General features: G+C 40.0%; 1 protein-coding gene across 8 annotated transcripts in view; it reads right to left on the bottom strand.

Moving 5' to 3' along the window:
- sanbr (SANT and BTB domain regulator of CSR) overlaps nt 1-22,502 on the bottom strand; it is a 163,910-nt gene that overhangs the window by 124,458 nt on the left and 16,950 nt on the right. For all 8 annotated transcript variants that reach the window (XM_070889628.1, XM_070889633.1, XM_070889634.1 and 5 more), the window contains 5 exons: nt 18,160-18,340; nt 16,091-16,181; nt 11,955-12,193; nt 4,285-4,343; nt 3,387-3,547 (listed from right to left, as the gene is read on the bottom strand). In XM_070889628.1, coding sequence (XP_070745729.1) covers nt 3,387-3,547; nt 4,285-4,343; nt 11,955-12,193; nt 16,091-16,181; nt 18,160-18,340 — 731 coding nt within the window. The remainder of the gene's footprint in view (nt 1-3,386; nt 3,548-4,284; nt 4,344-11,954; nt 12,194-16,090; nt 16,182-18,159; nt 18,341-22,502) is intronic.

The raw sequence follows: 22,502 nt of genomic DNA, 5'->3' as shown, positions 1-22,502 counted from the left end.
GACAAGCTTACTCTCATACTTTATTTTCCCCCTCATAATTAAACCCTTTGTCCTCCTCTGCTGAATTCTAAATTTCTCCCAGTGCTCAGGTTTGCTGCTTTTTCTGGCTAATTTATATGCCTCTTCCTTAGCTTTAACACTATTCTTAATTTACCTGGTTAGCGACGGTTGAGCCACCTTCCCTGTTTTATTTTTACTCCAGACAGGGATGTACAACTGTTGAAGTTTATCCATGTGATCTTTAAATGTTTACCATTGCCTATCCATCGTCAATCCTCTAAGTATCATTTGGCAGTCTATTCTAGCCAATTCACATCTCATGCCATCGAAGTTACCTTTCCTTAAGTTCAGGACCCTAGTCTCTGAATTAACTGTGTCACTCTCCATCTTAATAAAGAATTCTACCATATTATGATCACTCTTCCCCAAGGGGCCTTGCACAAGATTGCTAATTAGTCCTTTCTCATTACACATCATCCAGTCTAGGATGGCCAGCCCTCTAGTTGGTTCCTTGACATATTGGTCTAGAAAACCATCCCTAATACACTCAAGGAAATCCTCCTCCATCGTATTGCTACCAGTTTGGTTAGCCCAATCTATATGTAGATTAAAGTCGCCCATGATAACTACTGTACCTTTATTGCACGCATCCCTAATTTCTTGTTTGATGCTGTCCCCAACCTCACTACTACTGTTTGGTGGTCTGTACACAACTCCCACTAGCGTTTTCCGTCCTTTGGTATTCCGCAGTTCCACCCATACAGATTCCACATCATCCAAGCTAATGTCCTTCCTTACCACTGCTGGTGAGCTCGGCAATGACAGGACTGTAATTGGAGGGGGCACCGTGTCCATGGGCTGTGCTTGGAGACCTCCGTGTGGCTGGCGCTAATGTCCCAAAGCAGACAGTAAGCCAGGGCAGCACTCCCCCAGTCCAGGCTGGGTCACTGTGTGAGTGACAGCAGCCAGAGAGACGCACACAGTCTGGGTAAAAGTGTCCGGACCACTCAGTGCTCAGTTGTGTTCCATCCACCAATGTAACCAAAAAGGAGACGATGCCCAAGTTAAAGACTTGCTCACGGCACACAAGAATTCTCCTTCTAAACTAAAGTGGTAGAAATGCCGAATATTTGCAGTCTGTCTGTTTCCAGTCATTCCTTTGGCCACAATTTTCGATCAAAGCCTTTAAATAATAATAATTAATACCGTTGATTAAATGTAAAGCATCTCAGCAAAATCAGACTTAAAGGGTGCAGGTTCCGACCCCAGTCCAAATCTTAGCAGGGAAGCTACCCAAAATTACCCAACTTAATTGCAATCTGGCAGATTTACATTCTAATTAATGAGTCAATGCAAGATTACAATTATAAATGTAATAATTGAATACTTACTCTTGCCGATGCAATGAGACTGTTCCACCACTTGCGGCACTGGGCTGCCTCATGCCTATCACGGGCCACCGATGAGACCAGGGCGGCGATATCGTCCCATAATTTTTGATATATGCGGGGGAGGGGGGGCTGGGGGAGAAGAGGTTTCCCACACCCACCCCGGGTTAATTGGCCCATCGATTTTCCACTTCATTCACCAGGGCCTCATTAGCCTGATCAGAGAAGGCTTTTGCCCTCCTTCTCCCGGAAAGCTCCTACTGCATACTATTATCACTAGATTCTTCGTTTGACATTTTAAACACTTCAGACTTCTTTTCATCTTCCTTTGCTCTCTCCCTCTCTTTCAGTTTTCTGAGCATGCGCAAATGATCCCTGACCACCCGAATCGTGGGAAAAGTTCCTTGTTGATAAAAAAAAAATGCGCATGCGTAGAACGGCCGTTGTTATGGATGCGAGCCTTGCACGACTGAATACATCGCTAAGGTTCATTTCACAATGCTAAGGCTATCACCCAAATGAAAAAGGCGAAACTAGCGTTTTTTAAAATGTGCGATATTCCAGCAATCCAGAAAAATAAAAAAAGGTCTAAGGCCGGAAATATCGTCCAGTGATCATAGTGGAAAGTTTAGCCCCATGTCTTTTTGAAGATTGCCCACGCTGATGAGTCATATTGTTTGCTAACTTTTCTGCCCATTTCATTTACTCTAGATCCTTTCTTATCTCACTCAACTTTGTATTAATCTTGGACTCTTGATTATTCATTTCTGTTCTTATATTGAACCCAACTATAGTGTAGTCACTGTTTTCCTATTGTTCTCCTACTCTCAGTTAATTACTGCACTTAATTTCCCTCAACTAAATCAAGCAATGCTTCTTTCCTTGTTGGAGTAGAAATGTACTGATCTAAGAAGCATTCCAGGATGCATTCTAAAAAGCATTCCCCACTTTGACGACATAAATTACATTTATTTCAGTCTATCTTGGGATAGTTTAAAAAAAATCACCCAATATTATTACTCTGCAGTTCTTGTAGATCTCTAATTGTCTGATCCTAACCTTCACCCTTGCTATTCAAATCACTACAAATATGCCACTACTATTACTTCCCTTTTCCTTTCTCATATATTCCCCTGTTCTGCATTCTTAGTTTCAGCCGCCTTAACAAAATACATTTGATACTAAATGAGTGTTGAAAAAAAAAAGCAGCAGAAAATCACTAAGTCTGGGAATAAGACTTCCCTATTTTGACAACTGGTGTCTCCATAAACTATATCTAGGTGTACAGCAATATTTAAAGAAAGCCTCCCGATATAGACACACTTTCCCACTACAGCATTAATCCTAACCTCAGAAGAGCAGGAGCACACACTAATGTGACATTGTTTCCCACAACAGCTATTTTAATTCTGTTTAATGCCCATTAGTACCAAATTATAATAAAAAAATGTAATATTATTTTATGAATCATCCATTTATCATTGCTAATAATTAATCAAAGGACACTATCCTTTCCCTTTAATCCATCTAATATTATATGATATGGAAGTAGTGCTATAATACTAAGTTTTATCAATAGGTACTGAAATTTGCATTATACACCAGAAAACATTTATGGGAAAAAAACTGCAAAAGAAAAATGGCAAGGACTAAGGTAACACAGTGGATTAGCATGTAGACCCCTCTTCTCAGAGGCCAAGATTTGAATACAGACCAACCTAATATGATGCAAGTCTCCTCTGCATCATAGTTGTAACACCCCCATGAAGAATTTGACCATACTGGCTGGCGTGTCTTACTTGAGAGTTTGACAAAAATCCCCAAAATGTTCTATCCATAACACAGGTATCATGAGGGGAAAAATTGAAAAAGTCCTTCACACACCTATAATTTTTACCATTCCAACTCTCAGATTTTACTAACAAAAGATTCATGCCCCACGTTCTACGTGTTTCAGATTATCATATTATCAAGCAAAGTCAGCTAGTGTATTTTTACCTTTTGAATTTATCTTTTCTGTCTTTTACTTCATCAGCTTCATTATGTGTGAAGAGGTCAACAATACGTGTGGCCAGAGTGCCGTTAATACAGTTCATATTGCAAGGAGTAGCTACAATGGCACTCATATTTTTGTGACAGTAACGCATGCATTCTTCAACCTGAAGCAACAAAGAACAAACAAACATAACAGAGACACTAGGTGTAAGATCCATTCACAAGAATCTTGCAGTCACTAAACTGTCCCTCAATATTTATCCTTTTATTCATTATCATAGCTTATTTACACAATTTTTTTTCAGCTGAAAAGGCAGGCTCCAGCACATTTACTGCTACAAATGGCTAACATGCCTTTTTTTTTGTGGTAGAAATAAACTTCAAAGCAACACACACCAGTTTCACTAGCAGTTACATATTTATTTTCATATTAAGTCACAATTTCTCCTCTTTATTTGTCAATAGAAACCACCTGCTGCCATACACCATGCTTTGGAACAGTACAATAGTAACTTTTATCGTATGTGCACCGCTTTTATCAGAGAAAAGCTGACTGACTGTTGTGTTAATGGAGGAAGCCGCCCCCCCCCCCCCCCCCATTACAATCAGTAACCATATAAAATTGCATGGCTCCTATAAAATGTATAGTTACTGCAACATTACATTTATGCAATGTATACGCATTATAAATTTGCAGTTACCATCTGTGAACAGTTTTTACAAATATGGTACATTTGTATTGCTCTGCATCATAAAAAAAAAGCTGATTCCATTTAAAATACACACTATACAACTCTGAAGAATCAGGTCAACAGGATAAAAAAGGCAGACAAATCATAACAAACCAGACACATTAAGTAATACTTTTTCCTTTATAAAGTTAAAAAGTTAATGCACTCACCAAGGAATCCATTTTCAAAAATTCAGATGAAATGAGTATTGAAATAACATTACTGGGCTCTAAAAATAGAAAAAAGCAAAAATGTCCACTAAGTCGCAAACTGTACCTACAAGTTTCCTAAACACAAAAGGGGTCTGGTAAACAAATTGCATATTTTATATACATTCAGAATAGTCAAAATTAATTCTAGTAATAGCTAATGCTATCAATTTTATAAAGAAAGAAATGTCAAGTTAGCATTTTACAAAGATCTCCACGCCCACAGAATCATTTATGTATCTGGTAGAAAATATTCTGCCACAAAATCTGTAGCAACTTGGTGGTACAATTATTGTAATTCACTGTATTAGAATAACTCAACACAAATTTGATGAAGAAGATATATGGTGGGCTCTCAAGAGGAAAACACAGAGGGAAGAAAAGTGAGTCATTGAGTGGGTTTTAGGGAATTATGTAATCATACAAATTTATTTTTAATGGAGACACAATTTTTTATTTTCTCCATGAGCACCACCACCTATTAACTATTAAAAGTTTTCCAAGAAGATTTCTGCTGTTTGCAGTAAAATCTAAATGCAGGTGTATTAAAAAAAAAAACAGATTTACAATGTTCTATAAATAACAGCAAAAATTCTGTGTTGGTCACTATAATATTGTATGATAATAGTGTAATGATGCTGTAATGTTGCTAATGGATCCATACTAACCATGTGACCACTCAGGACCAGATACCCGCTTTGGTCTATAAAATCATGTGGTTAGTATGGACCAATCAGTTCAGTCATGCTGATTGTTCCCTGTTCCTCCCTGCTGACACTAGAAATTAAACAGAGAAGCAGCAGGATTAGCTTTCAGAAAATCAGATGGCCCTCTAATCCGGATTGAAATTGTGACCTCTCAAAACTCATCGTGTTCGTCTACAGCAGCACCCCACTGACTTCGGCACCAACATAGCTACCCAAACAAAAGATCCCATTCTTTCTCCGCTCCAGCTTTTGGCCTCTCTCCCTGCTCTAACTTTGAGTTTCAGATGACTCTGCATTCCCTCCCTTGCCCAACTTCAGACCGAACAGACTCATCACTCTTGCCCAGACCCAATCCCCAAGTTACACTGACATCATGTACATTACAGATGTTTATGGGTGTACCAGTACCATTCATGGTTGCTACTCTGAATCCACCTCCATATCAACAGGACGACCAACAGGTCCACTTTACAAGCTCTCAATTTTGTACTCCCTCCTAGACAGCTACCAGCCCCTCCTCTCCCACCCACTCATCTACCCCAACTAAGCTGCTTCTCATGCAATACTCCGGCATTCAGTTCTCTCCCAGGCTAGACTCTGGCCATTTCTTCCATCAGCTTGCCACCAGTCCAGCTTCTCTTTACACTCATGCATACATCAATACTCCCAAAATTACCTCTTCCCACTTGGCCTCAACCTCTACCTGATCCTGGTCCCCACCACTGAACTTTTGTCTTATCTTACTGCCTGTTCCACCTATTAAACATGTAAAAGATATACATTCAGTAAAGGAATATACAGACACTGTTGGAAACAGAAGGACAGATTAACAGAAAGATCAAAGACGAAGAATGAGATTTGGAGGCAGGCCATTCATAAAGATTGGAAAACTAACAGATAGACACAGAATTTAAAAAAAAAGAGAAACAGAGGAATAGTTGGAGGAAGAGAATTTTTATTTTACTTGTGAGCAACAGCATGGCCTAGTTAGTATTTTCTTTTCTTTGAGAACTTACATCAGATTTAATTTTGAATCTCTGGGGTAACAGCCAATGATGGTTATAATTATATAGTTATGCGGAGTCCTTCCGTATTGTTTTGTCCTCGGGCTTTTCCAAACTGAGATTCTTGAGCTACTTACTAAGGAAGAGTAGCCGAGGTGGATTCTGTTGCCTTTGAGGATATCTGTCGTCGAAGTACACTCTACGAGGTAAAGAACCCCATTGAACTTTTACGATGGTAGGGGGCCACCTGCACCCATCAGACCCCAGTACCATCACTGGACGTCAACCCAGTATTCAGAAATGGCACTCTGGTCTCCATTCACCGGGGCTGTCGAGAGTGGGGCAGAACTCAACCCTTTTGACTCAGAGGCAGAAATACTACCACTGAGCCAGTTGTTAATCCATCGGGACACTAGTACACCACTGGATGTCAACCCAGCATTTATAGAACATATTCTAGTCTTCACTCGCCAGGACTGTCTGGAATTGGTCTTGAACCCTTCACCAAAGGCTTGTTCCCTTTTATGGCGTCAGTAGCATGAAACAGTAAAGAAGGCATCCATTTTTGCCCAATTTTGTTTGGCTAGAAAAGAGAGCCTTTATATTCATAATCTTAATGTACTATTATGCTTTAATGTTATCCAATATTATCTAAATAAATTTCACTCTAGAATCTCAAAATTACTGTAGTGTAAATTTATTTGTAAGTGTTAACTACAAAGACCATATTGCACATCAGTGAACTGTATATTCAAGTACTTTTGCCTGCAGAGGTTAAAAAAGTGCTTCAGACTTTACAAGGTATTTATCATTTGATGTGTCACAAATTCTCTTAATTACATTAATTCTGAACAAATATTCAAAACAGTATATGGATAACTATTGAGAATGAATACTTTTTTCTGACAGAACACTTTCTAATGGGCAAAATTGTCTCAATGGGTTTAATTTGTTTCTCTGTTAAGTTAATAAATTATAAATGAGATCCTTAATTTTCCAGTGAAAAAGGTAACAGGGCTTCACTTCAATGTGTGATTTTTCTCAAAGATTAGAGATGAACTTTATAATGTAATTATAGTACATCCTTAATTCAAAGTTACTTAATTTGAATGATCTGGTAATTTGATTTTTAAAGAACTAAAATTCCACTTTGCTGTTATTTGATGTATTGCTTAGTTCAAATTATTGAATAATTTGAATCTGTTAGTGCAAACAACTTTGAATTATCAGGAGTAGAATGTAATACAAAACACATCATGGAACAGTTTTTATTGGCTCCTTTGGCTCAATACTTGTACCCAACTAGTTGGCCATGAGAGAACCGAAAAAAAATGAAAATGAACAAATGATTATACTACCCAAAACTGTGGAACAGAGACTGGAACAATAAACAGAATGCAAAGAAATGTCTAGAAATTGCTAATAAAACAAATAAAAAAAGAGTTAAAATGTGACTAAGTACCCACAAACAGGCAACAGTCACGATAAACTGAAAACTTTTAAAGACAGATAGGCAAATGCTTAATTTAAAAGGGTAAGGGGGAAAAGTTGTACAGCTAACTCGAGTAGAAAGAACAAATAAGAAATTTAAAAGTTTTCTTCTAGTTCTCTAATTTAAGAATTGCCTATACTATTAAAAACTACATCTGCCTTCACCCTGGCAGCTTCAGGAAATACATATTTCACATGACAGTAATTATTGTAAGATCTGATATCCAAGTTGCATTTTCTCCTATGTAACTTATAAAAACTTAAGAAATAGGAGCAGGAGTAGGCTATACGGCCGCTCGAGGCTGCTCCGCCATTTAATATCATCATGGCTGATCCGATCATGGACTCAGGTCCACTTCCCTGCCCGCTCCCAATAACCCCTTAATTACTTAGCGGTTAAGAAACTGACTATCTCTGTCTTAAATTTATTCAAATTCCCGGCTCTGAGGCAAGGAATCAACGAATTCCACAGATTTACAAACTTCAAGGAAGAAATTCCTCCTTATCTCAGTTTTAAATAGGTGGCTCCTTATTCTAAGATTATGCCCCCTAGTTCTAGTCTCCCCCTCTCTGCATCCACCTTGTCAAGCCCCCTCATAATCTTATACGTTTCGATAAGATCACCAATGAATTCCAATGAGTAGAGGCCCAACCTACTCAACCTTTCCTCATAAGTCAACCTCCTCATCTCTGGAATCAACCTAGTGAACCTTCTCTCAACTGCCTCCAAAGCAAGTATATCCTTTCGTAAAAATGGAAACCAAAACTGCACGCAGTATTCCAGGTGTGGCCTCACCAATACCCTGCATAGCTGTAGTCAGACTTCCCTGCTTTTATACTCCAGCCCTTTGCAATAAAGGCCAAGATTCCATTGGCCTTCCTGATCACTTGCTGTACCTGCATACTAACCTTTTGTGTTTCATGTACAAGTACCCACAGGTCCAGCTGTCCTGCAGCACTTTGCAATTTTTCTCCATTTAAATAATAACTTGCTCTTTGATTTTTTTCTGCCAAAGTGCATAACCTCACACTTTCCAATATTATACTCCATCTGCCAAATTTTTGCCCACTCAATTAGCCTGTCTATGTCCTTTTGCAGATTTTTTGTGTCTTCCTCACACATTGCTTTTCCTCCTATCTTTGTATCATCAGCAAACTTGGCTATGTTACACTCGGTCCCTTCTTCCAAGTCATTAATAAAGATTGTAAATAGTTGGGGTCCCAGCACTGATCCCTGCCAACCCAAGAATGAACCATTTATCCCAACTCTCTGTTTTCTGTTAGTTAGCCAATCCGCTATCTGTTATGTTCAGAATAACTCCACAAGACTGTATTGTAAGCTCAAACTGTTGTGACCTTGGTCTCTTTAATGTGACTCCAGAGTGAGGAAGTAGCATGGTCTCCCACAGCTGTGTCCCCTGGTGGTAAGTCTTATATATTGGTGATGTTTACATACATAGATAACACTATCCATGCTAATATATTACCCCCAACCCCGTGAACTTTTATCTTGTGCAGCAACCTTTTATGTGGCACCTTGTCAAATGCCTTCTGGAAGTCCAAATACAGCACATCCACTGGTTCCCCTTTATCCACCCTGTTCGTTACATCCTCAAAGAATTCCAGCAAATTTGTCAAACATGACTGCCTCTTCATAAATCCATGCTGACTCTGCCTGGCCGAATTATGCTTTTCCAAATGTCCTGCTACTGCTTCTTTAATAATGGACTCCAACATCTTTCCAACCACAGATGTTAGGCTAACTGGTCTATAGTTTCCTGCTTTTTGTCTGACTCCTTTTTTAAATAGGGGTGTTAAATTTGCAGTTTTCCAATCTGCTGGGACCTCCCCAGAATCCAGGGAATTTTGGTAAATTACTATGTCCTTTAATACAGGGTGGAACTTACAGACCAGATTTCACTGTTTCCCCTACCCCCAATTCTTCCCCCCCCTTCCCCCCTTTAAGTACCGCTGTGCCAAGTATGAATACCTCATCATGATACAAGCTGTGCCAGTCTGAATTAGCCACTTGAAGACAAATATGAACTGTAAAGGATGGCTACCACCATTTGGTGATCCTTCAAGTGGCATAGCTCAGACTGAGAACTCACCAATGTAGGGAATTGGATTTTAAAACCACATCTTGCCATCATTTTACACAGTCTGGTACACTGTTTTGAATTCTTCCAATAGTTTTACCCAAGGAACCAAACTACTAAATTGAAGACAATGGGGCAGATTTTGCAGTCAGCAGCATACCTACGGAGTTCGCTGCCGGCATCGGAACACAATACCAACTTACCCGATAGGGACCCTCCTTCATGAACTTGCTCTCTGATCCTGCGTATGCGAGGGCAGCATAATGGCTCACGGAACCCAGGGATGCAGCATGTGTGGAAGCATAACCAGGGTCACGTGGGCCTGGTGCTCCAATCAGTACACCGAATGGAAAGTGTCGACCACCGGTAACGTTCTTTATATTGCATTTCACCCAACATTGTATTTTGCAGAATTATCCTCATTTGGATGTATTTTCAGAATAATTACAAGGACTGGGAGAATAAATAGTTCCAAAATGACCCACTCTCTCTCGCTCACAGGGACCCACCTAAAAAAATGATTTGGGAATTAATTCAAATCTAATTTAGGAATTAAGAGTTCTGATAAATCGTTCAAGCTCTGTGAAATTTCATATAAATTACATCTATAAGAAGCGGAAATATCTGACAGTATTAACATGTGCAGGTGATACAAACATAAATACAACAGTGCCCAAACAAAGATCTGAAAAATCTGTACATTAATCATTGAAGGTGTTTTGGATAGTTTAAAAATTCATTACGTTGCATTCTGGAGCTAATAGAATAAAATGTCTCCATCTAATCACCCTATGCTGATGCAAACATGCCCTGTACCTAATCATACGTAATTGCTGGCAGTTGGTGGGCAATTTGATCCATCAAGTCAGAACGTGACAGATTGCAAATTCGGGATTTAGTGCACTCGCCCGAACTTGTGGTCCATTTCAGAGGTGGTATGACGGCATACACAGAGTACGCTGTCATACCTACCGCAAATTATGGCCCATTATACATAACATAAGAAATAGGAGCAGGAGTAGGTCATTTGGCCCCTCTAGCCTGCTCCACCATTCAATAAGATCATGGCTGATCTGATCTTGGCCTCAACCCTACTTCCCTGCCCGCTCCCCATAACCATGGACTGCCTTTTCGTTCAAAAATCTTTCTATCTCCACCTTAAATATATTCAATGACCCAGCCCCCACAGCTCTCTGGGGTAGAGAATTCCAAAGATTCATGACCCTTTGAGAGAAGAAATTCCTCCTCATTTCTGTTTTAATAGGCGACCCTTTATTCTGAAACTATGTTCTACATTCCCCCAATCAGGTACAAATCTTTTCATCAAAGCTCTTCCCCAATATCTGAAAATTAAACTATGAACAATGCTCTATTCATATTTTCAAAAGGAAGTTAGTACATAAGCAGCAAAAAGACACCCCAGTTATTTAAAATCTCTTGCAACTTTTTCATTTTCCCTTTCCTGTCACAATGAGGTGCTTAAACCGCAACCTTGTTTATGATTAATAAGTAAAGAGAAAAGGAAAGAAAGACTTGCATTTTTATAGCGCCTTTCACATCTCAAAGCGCTTTACAGCTAATTAAGCACTTTTGGAGTGTAGTCACTGCTATTATGTGGGAAACATGGCAGCTAATTTGCACACAAGCAAGCTCCCACAAATAACAATGTGATAATGACCAAATAATCTGTTTTTGTTATGTTGATTGAGGGAAAAATATTGGCCAAGACACCAGGGATAACTCCCCTGCTCTTCTTTGAAATAGTTCCATGGGATCTTTTACATCCGCCTCAGAGAGCAGATGAGGGCCTCGGTTTAACGTCTAGTGGTAGTAGTAAATGAACCTGAATAATGGTCACATCTTGCAATTTGGATAATCTGGCTGGAAGCCAGTCAATGCTTATGAACATATGTATGCATATGTCACAGCATGACAGCAAGCAAAAACAAACGAACCATGAAACACAAACACAGTTCGAGATTATTAAGCAATTAAGAGTGATAATTCCTAAATTATTAGTACACAAGATGAAGATAATTAATTTTTATAATGTCTTGTAATGTAAAAATAAAATGGTGACAAAAAAGTGTAATTGTGGATTAAAAGCTGTAAAAGTGGCAAATGCCAGTACTATTTTATCAGCACAAAATGTATAACTTTTTGAAAAAAGATTTGAAATGTAGCAAAAAAGTACAAAGTACACGATAGTAAAAATTAAATAATGTATGCATAAATAAATCACCATTGAGGAAAAATAACTTCAGTAACAAACTATGACTAATCTTTGCTGTACAAATAACTTCTAATTAAAATGTAACCCTAACACATACCGAGTTCTGGTTGTTCAGTTTGTCCTTGATGCTTTAGTTTCCTCTTCACATAGCTCATCAACCAGGCAAAGATATGGACATCACAGTGCACCGATATATCTACTTCTTGCCAGCGTTGTGCATCAACAGAGAGATACTCAGCAAAGTACTTCATCTCACTGACTAGTAGATTCCGAGGACAAACAAAATCATGCTTCAGGTTTTTGGCTTCATCGCAAACATGGATTACCATGTTGGGCCTTTTATGAAAATAAAAGCATTTTGAAATAATGGCTACAACAAAGACATGGTTCCCATTTTCAACTGTTTACAATTATAATTCAAAAGTGATTAGGAACCAAGATTTGTATTAGCATATGTATTAATACTGAACTACCTAGCTGACTTTACACCTTGTGTGCTACTGTAACATTTTTGTCAGCCTGCAACATTAGTTGCATGTCCATCGCTTCCCCGCTCACCTGCCCAGACTTATTTTCTTACATCAATAATGTTCTTGTACCGTCTGGGGGGCAGGGGGGGGGCATCCAATCTTTAGCCATGGGTAGCTCATGAGCCCTGGAAATCTGACCAATGAAGCACAAGAAATTCAGTTGTGTTTGTGTTTATATTTTTTTAATTCACTAGATTACCCTGTTTCAACACCATAAATTTGAAGTTTTGGAAATCACTGTATTTAGCCTTGTTGTCTCATTAGTATATAAATTCAATATGACCACAAAGATATGTTAGTGTACACAACTCAAAATACATACAAACAAATCGGAACATTGATTTAAATTTTAGAAATGGCCTACAAGGCTCCATGATATGCCCGAAGCAGAAACAAAAAACAAAAGGCATGGACACTCATGTAAGCAAAATTCTGATGAAACTAGCTCACTACCAAGCTATCACGGGTAAACCTCACTGTATGTCTCTTTGGTATAACGCTTTCTCATTTGGAATGCATTTTTTTCATAGCTTCTGATGCTGTAGTTCTCACCAATTCACTGAAATATATGTTGCGTTTTTACCGTAAGAAATTAAACATAGCAAAATCATGTTGATGTCAAAGAAAGGCATGGAGAAAAAAATGTTGTGTGTCTTAAAATTAGTTTTAACATAATTTTTGTTAAAAGTAAACAGTCAACTGTAGACTGGTATCTTATTATGTGTATACATATTTTGTCTTGAACTATCTTCATTAAAGTTTTTACTTGAAGACTTCAGACTGTCCAAAAATCCTGGTCCAGCATGGATATTTGTGCCCATACCATGGCTATCAGTTTAAGGCAGATACTGCAACCTGAGCATGTGCAGTGTGCACAACTTCCCAGGATGCATCAATACTATTTAGCTAGCAAACTGAAAGAATGCTTCTCTTTTCATCTCTAACAATATCTGCTTGGCTGTTTTTCCAAGATTATGTGACACAATGTAAGAGGACAAATTTGAAAAGTTATTCAAGTAATTTTTCATTTTATTTTAAAAGTAGTGCTGAGTGTGAGAAAAGAAAAAGCAACTTAACCGATTATGGCTGCAGCTTTAGTTTGTTCTGAATCTCATTCTGCAAACTTGAGAGTGTATTAAGTTGAGAGACACAATGAGTTATTATTTAAAGTTCAATTTTTAAAAAGCCACCAATAATCACTTGTTTTGTTAACAGTTGGAAGATGTTAACATTTTTACTGAGAGAGAGAGAGCACGAGCATGTGAGTGAGAGAGAGAGAGAGAGAGAGAGAGAGAGAGAGAGGAGAGAGAGAGAGGAGAGAGAGAGAGAAGAGAAGAGAGAAGAGAAAAGAGGAGAGAAAAGAGAGAGTGCGAGAGGGGAAAAATAAACTTTCCAAAGTCAGTCAACAAAACACTTCATTCAGAAAAAGTAAGAAACCAGGGAAGTCCTCAGCCCCATCCAATGCTGTCAGGCCATGTGTTCCCACCAACCCCGACCCCACTCTCACTGCTGCTAGACTCCAGGAGTGTAGTCAACCCACATTTCACCCCAGTTCTGCTTCCATAGTTCCACCAACTTGAGTCCTGGGCGATGCATTTCTTGGGTAATCCACTATGTTGGCTTTTTTTGTGAGTTTTAACAGGCTAATGCTTTTCTTCATTATTCTTCGTTGCAGCTGTCATTTAGATCGTTAAGTGGTAACAATGGCCCTAAATTTGTGGTCAGAGGCTTCCCACAGGGAAATGCCTCCAATCCGCAAATAAAATGCTCACGTACCTGGTGGTCCAAGAGGTATGGAGACTCGCAGTACTGAGCCTCTCCGGGTACACACGGGAAGAGGCTCACGCATCGCAGGGGCGCAAGCGGTTCGCGAGCGCCCCTGGGATCACGTGGGCCAGACCAACGAATGACAGAAGGGGATCCTCATTCATGCTTTTGGGGATTCCATACATATGGATGGGAATACCCCCCAAAATACTTCAAATAAATTAATAAAAACATCACATTTAAAATTAATTATGGCACTTAAATATTTAATTTTTTGAAAAATAAATTTACATATTTTAAAGGGGTTAAAGATTTCATAGATTTTTAAGTGTATAAATTATTCATAAAATTTTATTTTTCTGTTTATTAAAACTCTTTAATAAAGCCTTACGCCTGCTTTTACCAGGCGCAAGAAATTCACGGGCATTCACTAGGCAAACAGCCCAACTCACTGCCCGCGGATGCCCTTTTCCCTGTTATTCGACTTCTTGACAGATAGTAAGTTATGGGTTTTAGCGCATACCTCAACCCGGAACTTGCGCGATCCCTACGGGCGCGTGCGCACCTCGTATGCAAATTACGGCCCATTGAGTTCCAAATCGTGCACTGTGTTCTTATGAGGAAGAGCAGTTTATAAGTAACCAATAAATGCAGGTGCAACAACATCAGAGAGGTTTTGTCTGCACCAGTTCTCACCTCAAGATCCATATTTATAGATCCCTCCATGCCTCCTAGACTGGTTGGAGACATGTCTTCACCATTTGTGTTTCAAAAGATAGGCTGTCATAGCTCTACCATTTGCTGCAGGATAATCTACACACAACTATTGGAACAGGACAGCTCTGTCCCGTAGAAATGAAGGTGACCATAGCATGAAGCATTCATGCTACTGGATCCTTCAACACCAACCAGGGACACCTTCAGTGCACGCATGTATTAAACAAGTGACAAAAGTTATATTTGGAAACCAAAATAATGTTACTACTTTCCTTGTGGAAAGGGGACACCATATGGTGTAGAGCTTTCAGCATGGCAGGGCTCCCTCAATTGCAAGACATCACAGGTAGCACCTTTGTGAGCAAACAGATCTCCTCATATCAACCCCATGCCTATGAGCAGTGAGTGTTTGCACTCATGTTTAGGTGGTATCTGAACACAAACATCATTATGGATATTATTTCTTCAACATTCTCCTTGCCAGGCTCCTTTGCTCTATGCTAATACAAACTCTAAACTAATTCAGACTCTGCAGTCTGTAAACTATCTGGCACACAAAGCTCACTCCTATCCTCACATCAGCCATTGGCTTCCTGTTTCCCAGCATCAATTTCAATAACCCTTTATGAAATCCCTCTATGCCATTGCTCCAATGTACCTCTGGAACCTTCTGTAGTCCTATGGCTTCAGACTCGGGTAGAAAGTATGCCCCTCTTCACAATTGCTGGCACAGCCTTGAGCCACCATGCCTCTACACTCTGAAATTTTCCTCATAACATCTTCACTTTGCTACATTTCTTCCAAAATGTTCTAGTGTGCCTCCGTCACCTCCACTAACTGCTCTACTACTTCCATTTTCCCTATAAAATACCGTGGGATATTTTCCTACATAAAAGACACTATATAAATGTTAACTATTGTAATTCTACGACTGAATTTAAAATACTCAATGCCTCCTAACCCTAAGCATTTCAAAATGTTGTCAGAAGACTTAATAATTATTCTTCTAATCATTGTAACTCTCTACATTTTTACACATACATGTTTAACTACACTAACATGAGTCTGGTCTATCTAAATTTATCCATTCATTTCAAAAAAATCTGATTTTGTATGTTCCAGTTAAGAACTTTTAAAAGCAAGTAATACGCATCAGTATGATTCAATGAGGCCTGATTACATCCCTTTATAGACATAAATACATTTCATTGTTACCTACCCTTGGCTTTCATCCAGTTTGTCTTCATCTTTATCAGTTGAACCATTTTCTTTTAGAGTGCAATTTCTTCCTGAAGATACAGCAGTCCGTCCTTGAATATTTAAAGGGAATTTTTGAAACTACACATTACACAGTCATAGTAAACCAAAGTACATTGCATTAATCAGAAAACCAAATGCATGATTCAACAATCAGTTTTTCTCTCATAAATTAAAATAAAATTTGAGACATCAAGAAAATGTGATGCAAGCCATCTGAATGCATTTCCATCTCATCAATGACTGTGCTCAACACTAACAATTATATTCAGCTTTGCCTGCATGGATAAAGCACAGCTTTGCACAAGATGGAAATGAGAGCAGATTGAAATGAAAGTCCAAAAATTAGTGGAACACACGCCAGCTGAGATGACAAGTGTCCTGTTGAAGGCATCAAGAACACCTCAAATCTTTACTCAAGAAATGTAATCTACCCTGGAGAGTACTCAATTACTTTCCTGAAGAGGCCCACTTGCTCTGTTCAGAGCAGATTGTACCAAGTAGTTCTTAGGTGGGTCATTGTCGGGCATCTTTTATTCTGTCAGAGTGGCAAGTAGCCACTGCAGCAAGCACGTAACATGCACGCTAACCATTTAAATGACTCTGTAACCACAATATGAGACAGGGTCAATGCCTTCGGGCATGGGCAGATGGGGGTTCTGCTCCATCACACTTGTGCCAACAGAGCAGAAACTAGGAATTTCAGGACCCGAGTGCTTATGTTGAAGGGCAAGTTTAACATAATAAAGACACAATCTCGTCAAGTATCGCTTATCTGTGCTTGGATTGATTTATGTATTTGTTAACTTTTTAGTACATTATTTCTGTTTCCGTATAGTAATAAGAGCATTTTCTGCAGTGAGAGCACTTTTTCTTTTGGGTAGCTGATATTGTCTTTCAGAACATAGGAGCCCGAAAGTGTAACAATATTTGCACAAAGTCTTCTAAACAAGAAAAGTTTAGGTGTACCTCACTTGCCTGAGCCACTGCCAAGTTATCTTGGAAGTAGCACAGGAAGAGTTACAATTCTTCAAAATTGATGCATTTACTGGCTAGATGGTAGTGCAGTTTGTACCCCTCCAGTGTGGCACCCTCAGAACCTAACTGGTGACGGATCAGACAATTTCCCAGACCACGGGAGGTCACGCCGACCCTAACGTTGTCAGCAGTACCCTAGACTTACCTGACAACGACCCGGCCACGTTCTGCGCATGCGCTACACAGAAGCCTACTGCGCAGCATTTCTCAGGCCCAGCTTCGGCGCCTCAGTCAGCTGCCACGCTCCTCGCTCCCTCTCCGCACCGAGCCGACCAAGGAGGAACACCGGAAAAACACCGGAGGCAGCAAGGAGAAGAGGGGCAGCCTGCCCCAGGACACAGCGCGGGTCACGACCCCCCCGCCGGGAATGATGCCAGATCAGGGATGTTGCCGGACCAAAGAGTCCCGGACTGGAGAGGTACAACCTGTAGTTATTATTAGTGAATAATATCGGTATCAAACATGTTGGAGCAGAGACGGTTAAGGAGAAATTTAATAGAGGTGTTCAAAATTATATGGGATTTTGATAGAGTAGATAGGAAGCAACTGGCAGGAGCATCGGTAACCAGAGGACACAGGTTCAATAGTAACTTTCAAATGGGAATTGGATAAATACGGGAAACGGAGAAATTTCTGGGCTTTGAGTAAAGAGCAAGGGAGTAGGACTCATTAGATAGCTCTTTCAAAAGAGCCGACAGACACATGATGGGCTGAATGGCCTCCTTCTGTGCTGTATGATTCTATGTTGAGATTAAACAGTGTGTTAGGCATTACTCAGTAAGCTATGTGTAAATAAATGCTGAGGCAATTTTCAGCAAAACAATTTGTAGAAATGAATTTATACCCCATGACTCCCAAATAAATATTCGAAGTAGTATCCTATTCAACATATATGTGCAGTTTCTTTTAGCTGCTACATTTAAAAAGTATAATTTATTGAAGAAATACTTTATCATCTTATGAAGATTTGAACACTGAACAGACATAACTGACCTGATATTGAAGTGCTATTCTGCACCACAGATAAATTAGATTTTTCATCATCTTCATGGTCCAGTAACGTTGATTTAATATATGCTGCTAATGATTTAGATGGACTCCCTTCACACTTGTTTTCATCACAAATATGGGGCATGATTCCATTGTTTCTTAGCTCTTCAAATCTCTTGGCACACTGCAAATAATTTAAAGCTTGGCTTTAATAATAAACTAGCATTTCAGTTGTTTCCAGTAGCATCTCAATTTCTGTTGTCATCAAATTTAAAGCTATTGGATAATTTTAAAGAGAAATGACAAGAAATAGACCATTTGCCCAACCAGTTGACGTTTATCCTCCACAGACAGGAATTCTAATCCTATGTGCCCACCCTGTACCTATTGCCCTTTATTCCCCTTTCCTCAACCACCCAACCTAAAAAGCTGACATAGTCTTTGCTTCAATCACTAACTTCAGCAATGTTTTCAACAGCATCACGAAACTGTTATAAAGTTTCTTCTGCTCTCTGTTAAAATTCCCACATTTAATCTTGTATCTAGGTCCCCTTGTTCTAGACCCCTCAACCAGTTTATCTACTCTGTCCCATTCCTTCATAATTTGAAATCACCACCGCCGCCCCCGCCCCACCCCCCCAACTCCCCTCCCCCCGTCCCCTCGCCTCCCCAACCCCATCGCTTCTCTAATACTTTTTTTTAAATCTATTATAATACCTCACCTTGCTTTTAGTCATTCAAGTATTTTCCTTGCCAATGCTAAGTACTTGTTAGGTATCCCTGACAATTTCCATTTATCTCTTCTCACTCACTATTCTTCTCCTCAGAGGTCCCACCTCACATTTGCCAATTCTCTTGACGGATATATTTGCACAATACTTTACTGTTTAGATTTTTTGAGATTTGCTCCTCATATTAACCTCATTTCTCATTTTTATCATTCCTATAGCCCTATATTCTTCAATTTTTGTTTGTTTCCAACCTCCATTTTTCCCCACAGTATCCTGAAACATTGAACAGTCTCTTTTATCAATGGTATATATTTAATCTAGATCTTTGCAATTTCCTTTTTAATGAGTATTGATCTACCAGTCTTGTGTGTCAAGCCACCTTCTTGAACTGCTGTAAGTAAGTGGTTATTTACTTCTGGTCAAAGAACATAAGAAATAAGCGTAGGCCATACAACCCCTCAAAACGAGTCCACCATTTAATAACATGGCAGATAATAACATGGTAATCCTCTACCTCAACCCCACTTTCCCACCCTATTCCCATTTCTCTCGATTCCCTTAGTGTCCAAAAATCTATCGATTTCAGTCTTGAATATACGCAATTTAAATAAATCAAAATAAAGTCTACTTCTTGATCTTATAGTTGTAAGTAAAATATTTTGCTCCACCTTCTTCCTCCCTCTGCTCCTAACTGCCACTCCAGCCAAATTCCAAGTACTGACCTCACTCTGCCCCCACACCACTTTGTATGCTCTCTGCTCGAGCTAGTGTGCTACTATTACCTCTTTTTACACTCCTGAAAATGATCCAGAATGAGAAAAGGTACGAGGTGCCTGCCCCCTGCCACCCATTATCTTTCCTGGTTAGAACCTACAGCACTGCACACTCATTTTTAGATTTAGTAATGTGTAAGTCAAGATATCTTGCATTCCGGAAGCACGAGACATAAATAGTTGTATTGTCAATAAGGTGTATTTTTATTAAGCACAGCAACAGAGGGCGGATTCTTCCTTTCACAATAGAATGTTGTAACATGAAATATTTGAAATATCAATTCTGGGATATTGGGGTTACCAGACACATCTATGAAATAAAATATTAACCAATGTGGCTCCAAGAAGCTCCCAAAGCCCCTACACGACTGAAGTGAATTCTGAACTTAGTGGTATACATAATTTTCACAAAAGCAGGAGTATCCTTTGTCAGTAGGACGCAGTTAATTCTCAAAATAATAATCATGTAGAAAATAATGGATACCCAAGAGTGTTTTCAAGGCTTTAACCTAAATGAGGGGTCAGGTGATGTCAATCTATAAGGACTGAAGTTCAAATAGTTTATAACCATCACCTGAAACCCAAACACAATGACAGTCTTATCACCCCTATATATCTGTTGGTGGAGGACCTTTGTCTTACGGATATTTAGTGTAAGGCCTATGCTTTTGTATGTTTCGGTGAAGATGTTGACGATGACTTGGGAGTTCAGCCTCAATGTGCGCAGATGCAAGCGTCATCGGCGTACTGTAATTTGATGACAGAGGATGGGACGACCTTGAATGTAGCCTGGAGGTGACGAAGGTTGTACAGGTTCCCATTGGTTCTATAATATAGTTCCACTCCAGTGGGGAGCTTGTTGAGAATGAGATGGAGCAGTACAGCAAGGAAGATCGAGAAGAGTGTTGGTATGATGACATGCTGCTTGACTCCGGTCCGGATGTGGATGGGGGCTGTGGTGGATCTGTTGGTCAGGATCACGGCTTGCATGTTGTCGTGGAGCAGGTAGAGAATGGTGACAAACTTTTGGGGGCAGCTGAAACAGAGGAGGGCGCTCCATAGTCTCTCACAGTTGACCGTATCAAGGCTTTTCATGGCGTGGCCTTAGACAACGTGGACCTTTTTCCATACCTCAGGAGCCGACTATCAGCAAGGGCAGACATCGATGACGAAGTCCAACACCGCCTCCAATGTGCCAGCGTAGCCTTCAGTCGCCTGAGGAAGAGTGTTCGAAGACCAGGACCTCAAATCTGGCACTAAGCTTATGGTCTACGGGGCAGTAGTGATACCTGCCCTCTTATATGGCTCAGAGATATGGACTATATGCAGTAGACACCTCAAAGCGCTGGAGAAGTACCACCAGCACTGCTTCCGCAAGATCCTGCAAATCCACTGGGAAGATCGATGCACCAAAATCAGTGTACTCACTCAGGTCAACATCCCCAACATCGGAGCACTGACCACACTCGACCAGCTCCATTGGGCAGGCCACATCGTCCACATGCCCGACACGAGACTCCCAAAGCAAGCGCTCTACGCAACAAGCGAGCCCCAGGTCGGTAGAGGAAACGTTTCAAGGACACCCTCAAAGCCTCCTTGATAAAGTGCAACATCCCCAAGGGTACCTGGGAAGCCCTGGCCCAAGACCACCCAAAGTGGAGGAAGAGCATCCGGGAGGGCGTTGAGCACCTCGAGCCTCGTCGCTGAAAGCATGCAGAAATCAAGCGCAGACAGTGGAAGCAGTGTGCAGCAAATCAGAATCTCCATCCACCCTTTCCTTCAACCACCATCTGCCCCACCTGTTAGAGACCGTAATTCCTGCATTGGACTGAACGGTCATCTGAGAACTCACTTTTAGAGTGGAAGCAAGTCTTCCTTGATTACGAGGGACTGCCTATGATGATATATCTGTACTTTTCTAAAAACCATTTGAACTGCGCAGTTTTGTAAACCCAACGTTTAGGAAATATGATTGAAAATACCAACAGCCACTATGCTTCACGTAACTAGACTTACAATAACAGTCACAGGAACATCAGGAGCAGAGAGTCTGCTCTGCCTTTCTGATAGATAATGGCTGATTCGTAGCACAGCGCCAGTTACCCTCTTTTGTTCCATATCCTTCAATACCATTGCCTAACAAAAATCTGTCACTGTCTTGAAAGCTCCAATTGTCTTAGCAGCTGCATTCTTTTGGTAGGGAGTATTACCAGATTTCTACTACGCTGTGTGGGGAAAAAGTGCTTCCCGATTTCACTTCTGAATGGCCTAACTCTAATTTTAAGATTACGGGCTCAATTTTCCCCAGTGATTTGCAAAGTTATTTTTGGAGTGGGCTACTTTTTTTGGCGTAGAGTTAAATTTTTGGCTTTCTTTTCCCCAAACATTCCCCCTGCGATCTGCACCGGCCTAACGGACTTAGTTACGATTTTTCTCGGCCAATTTTTTTTCACCTCATGTCTGCGCTGGTTTTTTCAATTGTTTGCAGTTTGGCCAACATTTTTCTCCATTATGTTGGCTTATCTGGCCACTCCCAAAAAACCTTCTGGTGAGTTAAGAAATCAGCGCACATTCACAAATCTGCACTGAAAAGACACCATTGTTTTTAAATCGAAGATTTTGGAGGGAGTCAAGAACACCATCAAAATCAATAATAAAGTTCAACTTTTTTTTAAAAACCTGCCAACGTAGGTGTAAATTTGTTGGATTTCACAAGTTTTCTCATTTTTTTTTAAAACTCACTCACACGCCACCACCGAACATCTTGAAGGCGGCCTGGAGGGTTGGAGGTTCGGCCGGCAGAATCGGCCTCGCGTCCGGCCACGGCTACAAAACAAGCAAT

This window comes from Pristiophorus japonicus, chromosome 9 (assembly GCF_044704955.1).
Source record: "Pristiophorus japonicus isolate sPriJap1 chromosome 9, sPriJap1.hap1, whole genome shotgun sequence".
In the NCBI taxonomy this organism is placed as follows: Eukaryota; Metazoa; Chordata; class Chondrichthyes; family Pristiophoridae; genus Pristiophorus; species Pristiophorus japonicus.
Note: the sequence above shows the minus strand (reverse complement) of the source record. Positions and strands in the feature narration are given on the sequence as shown.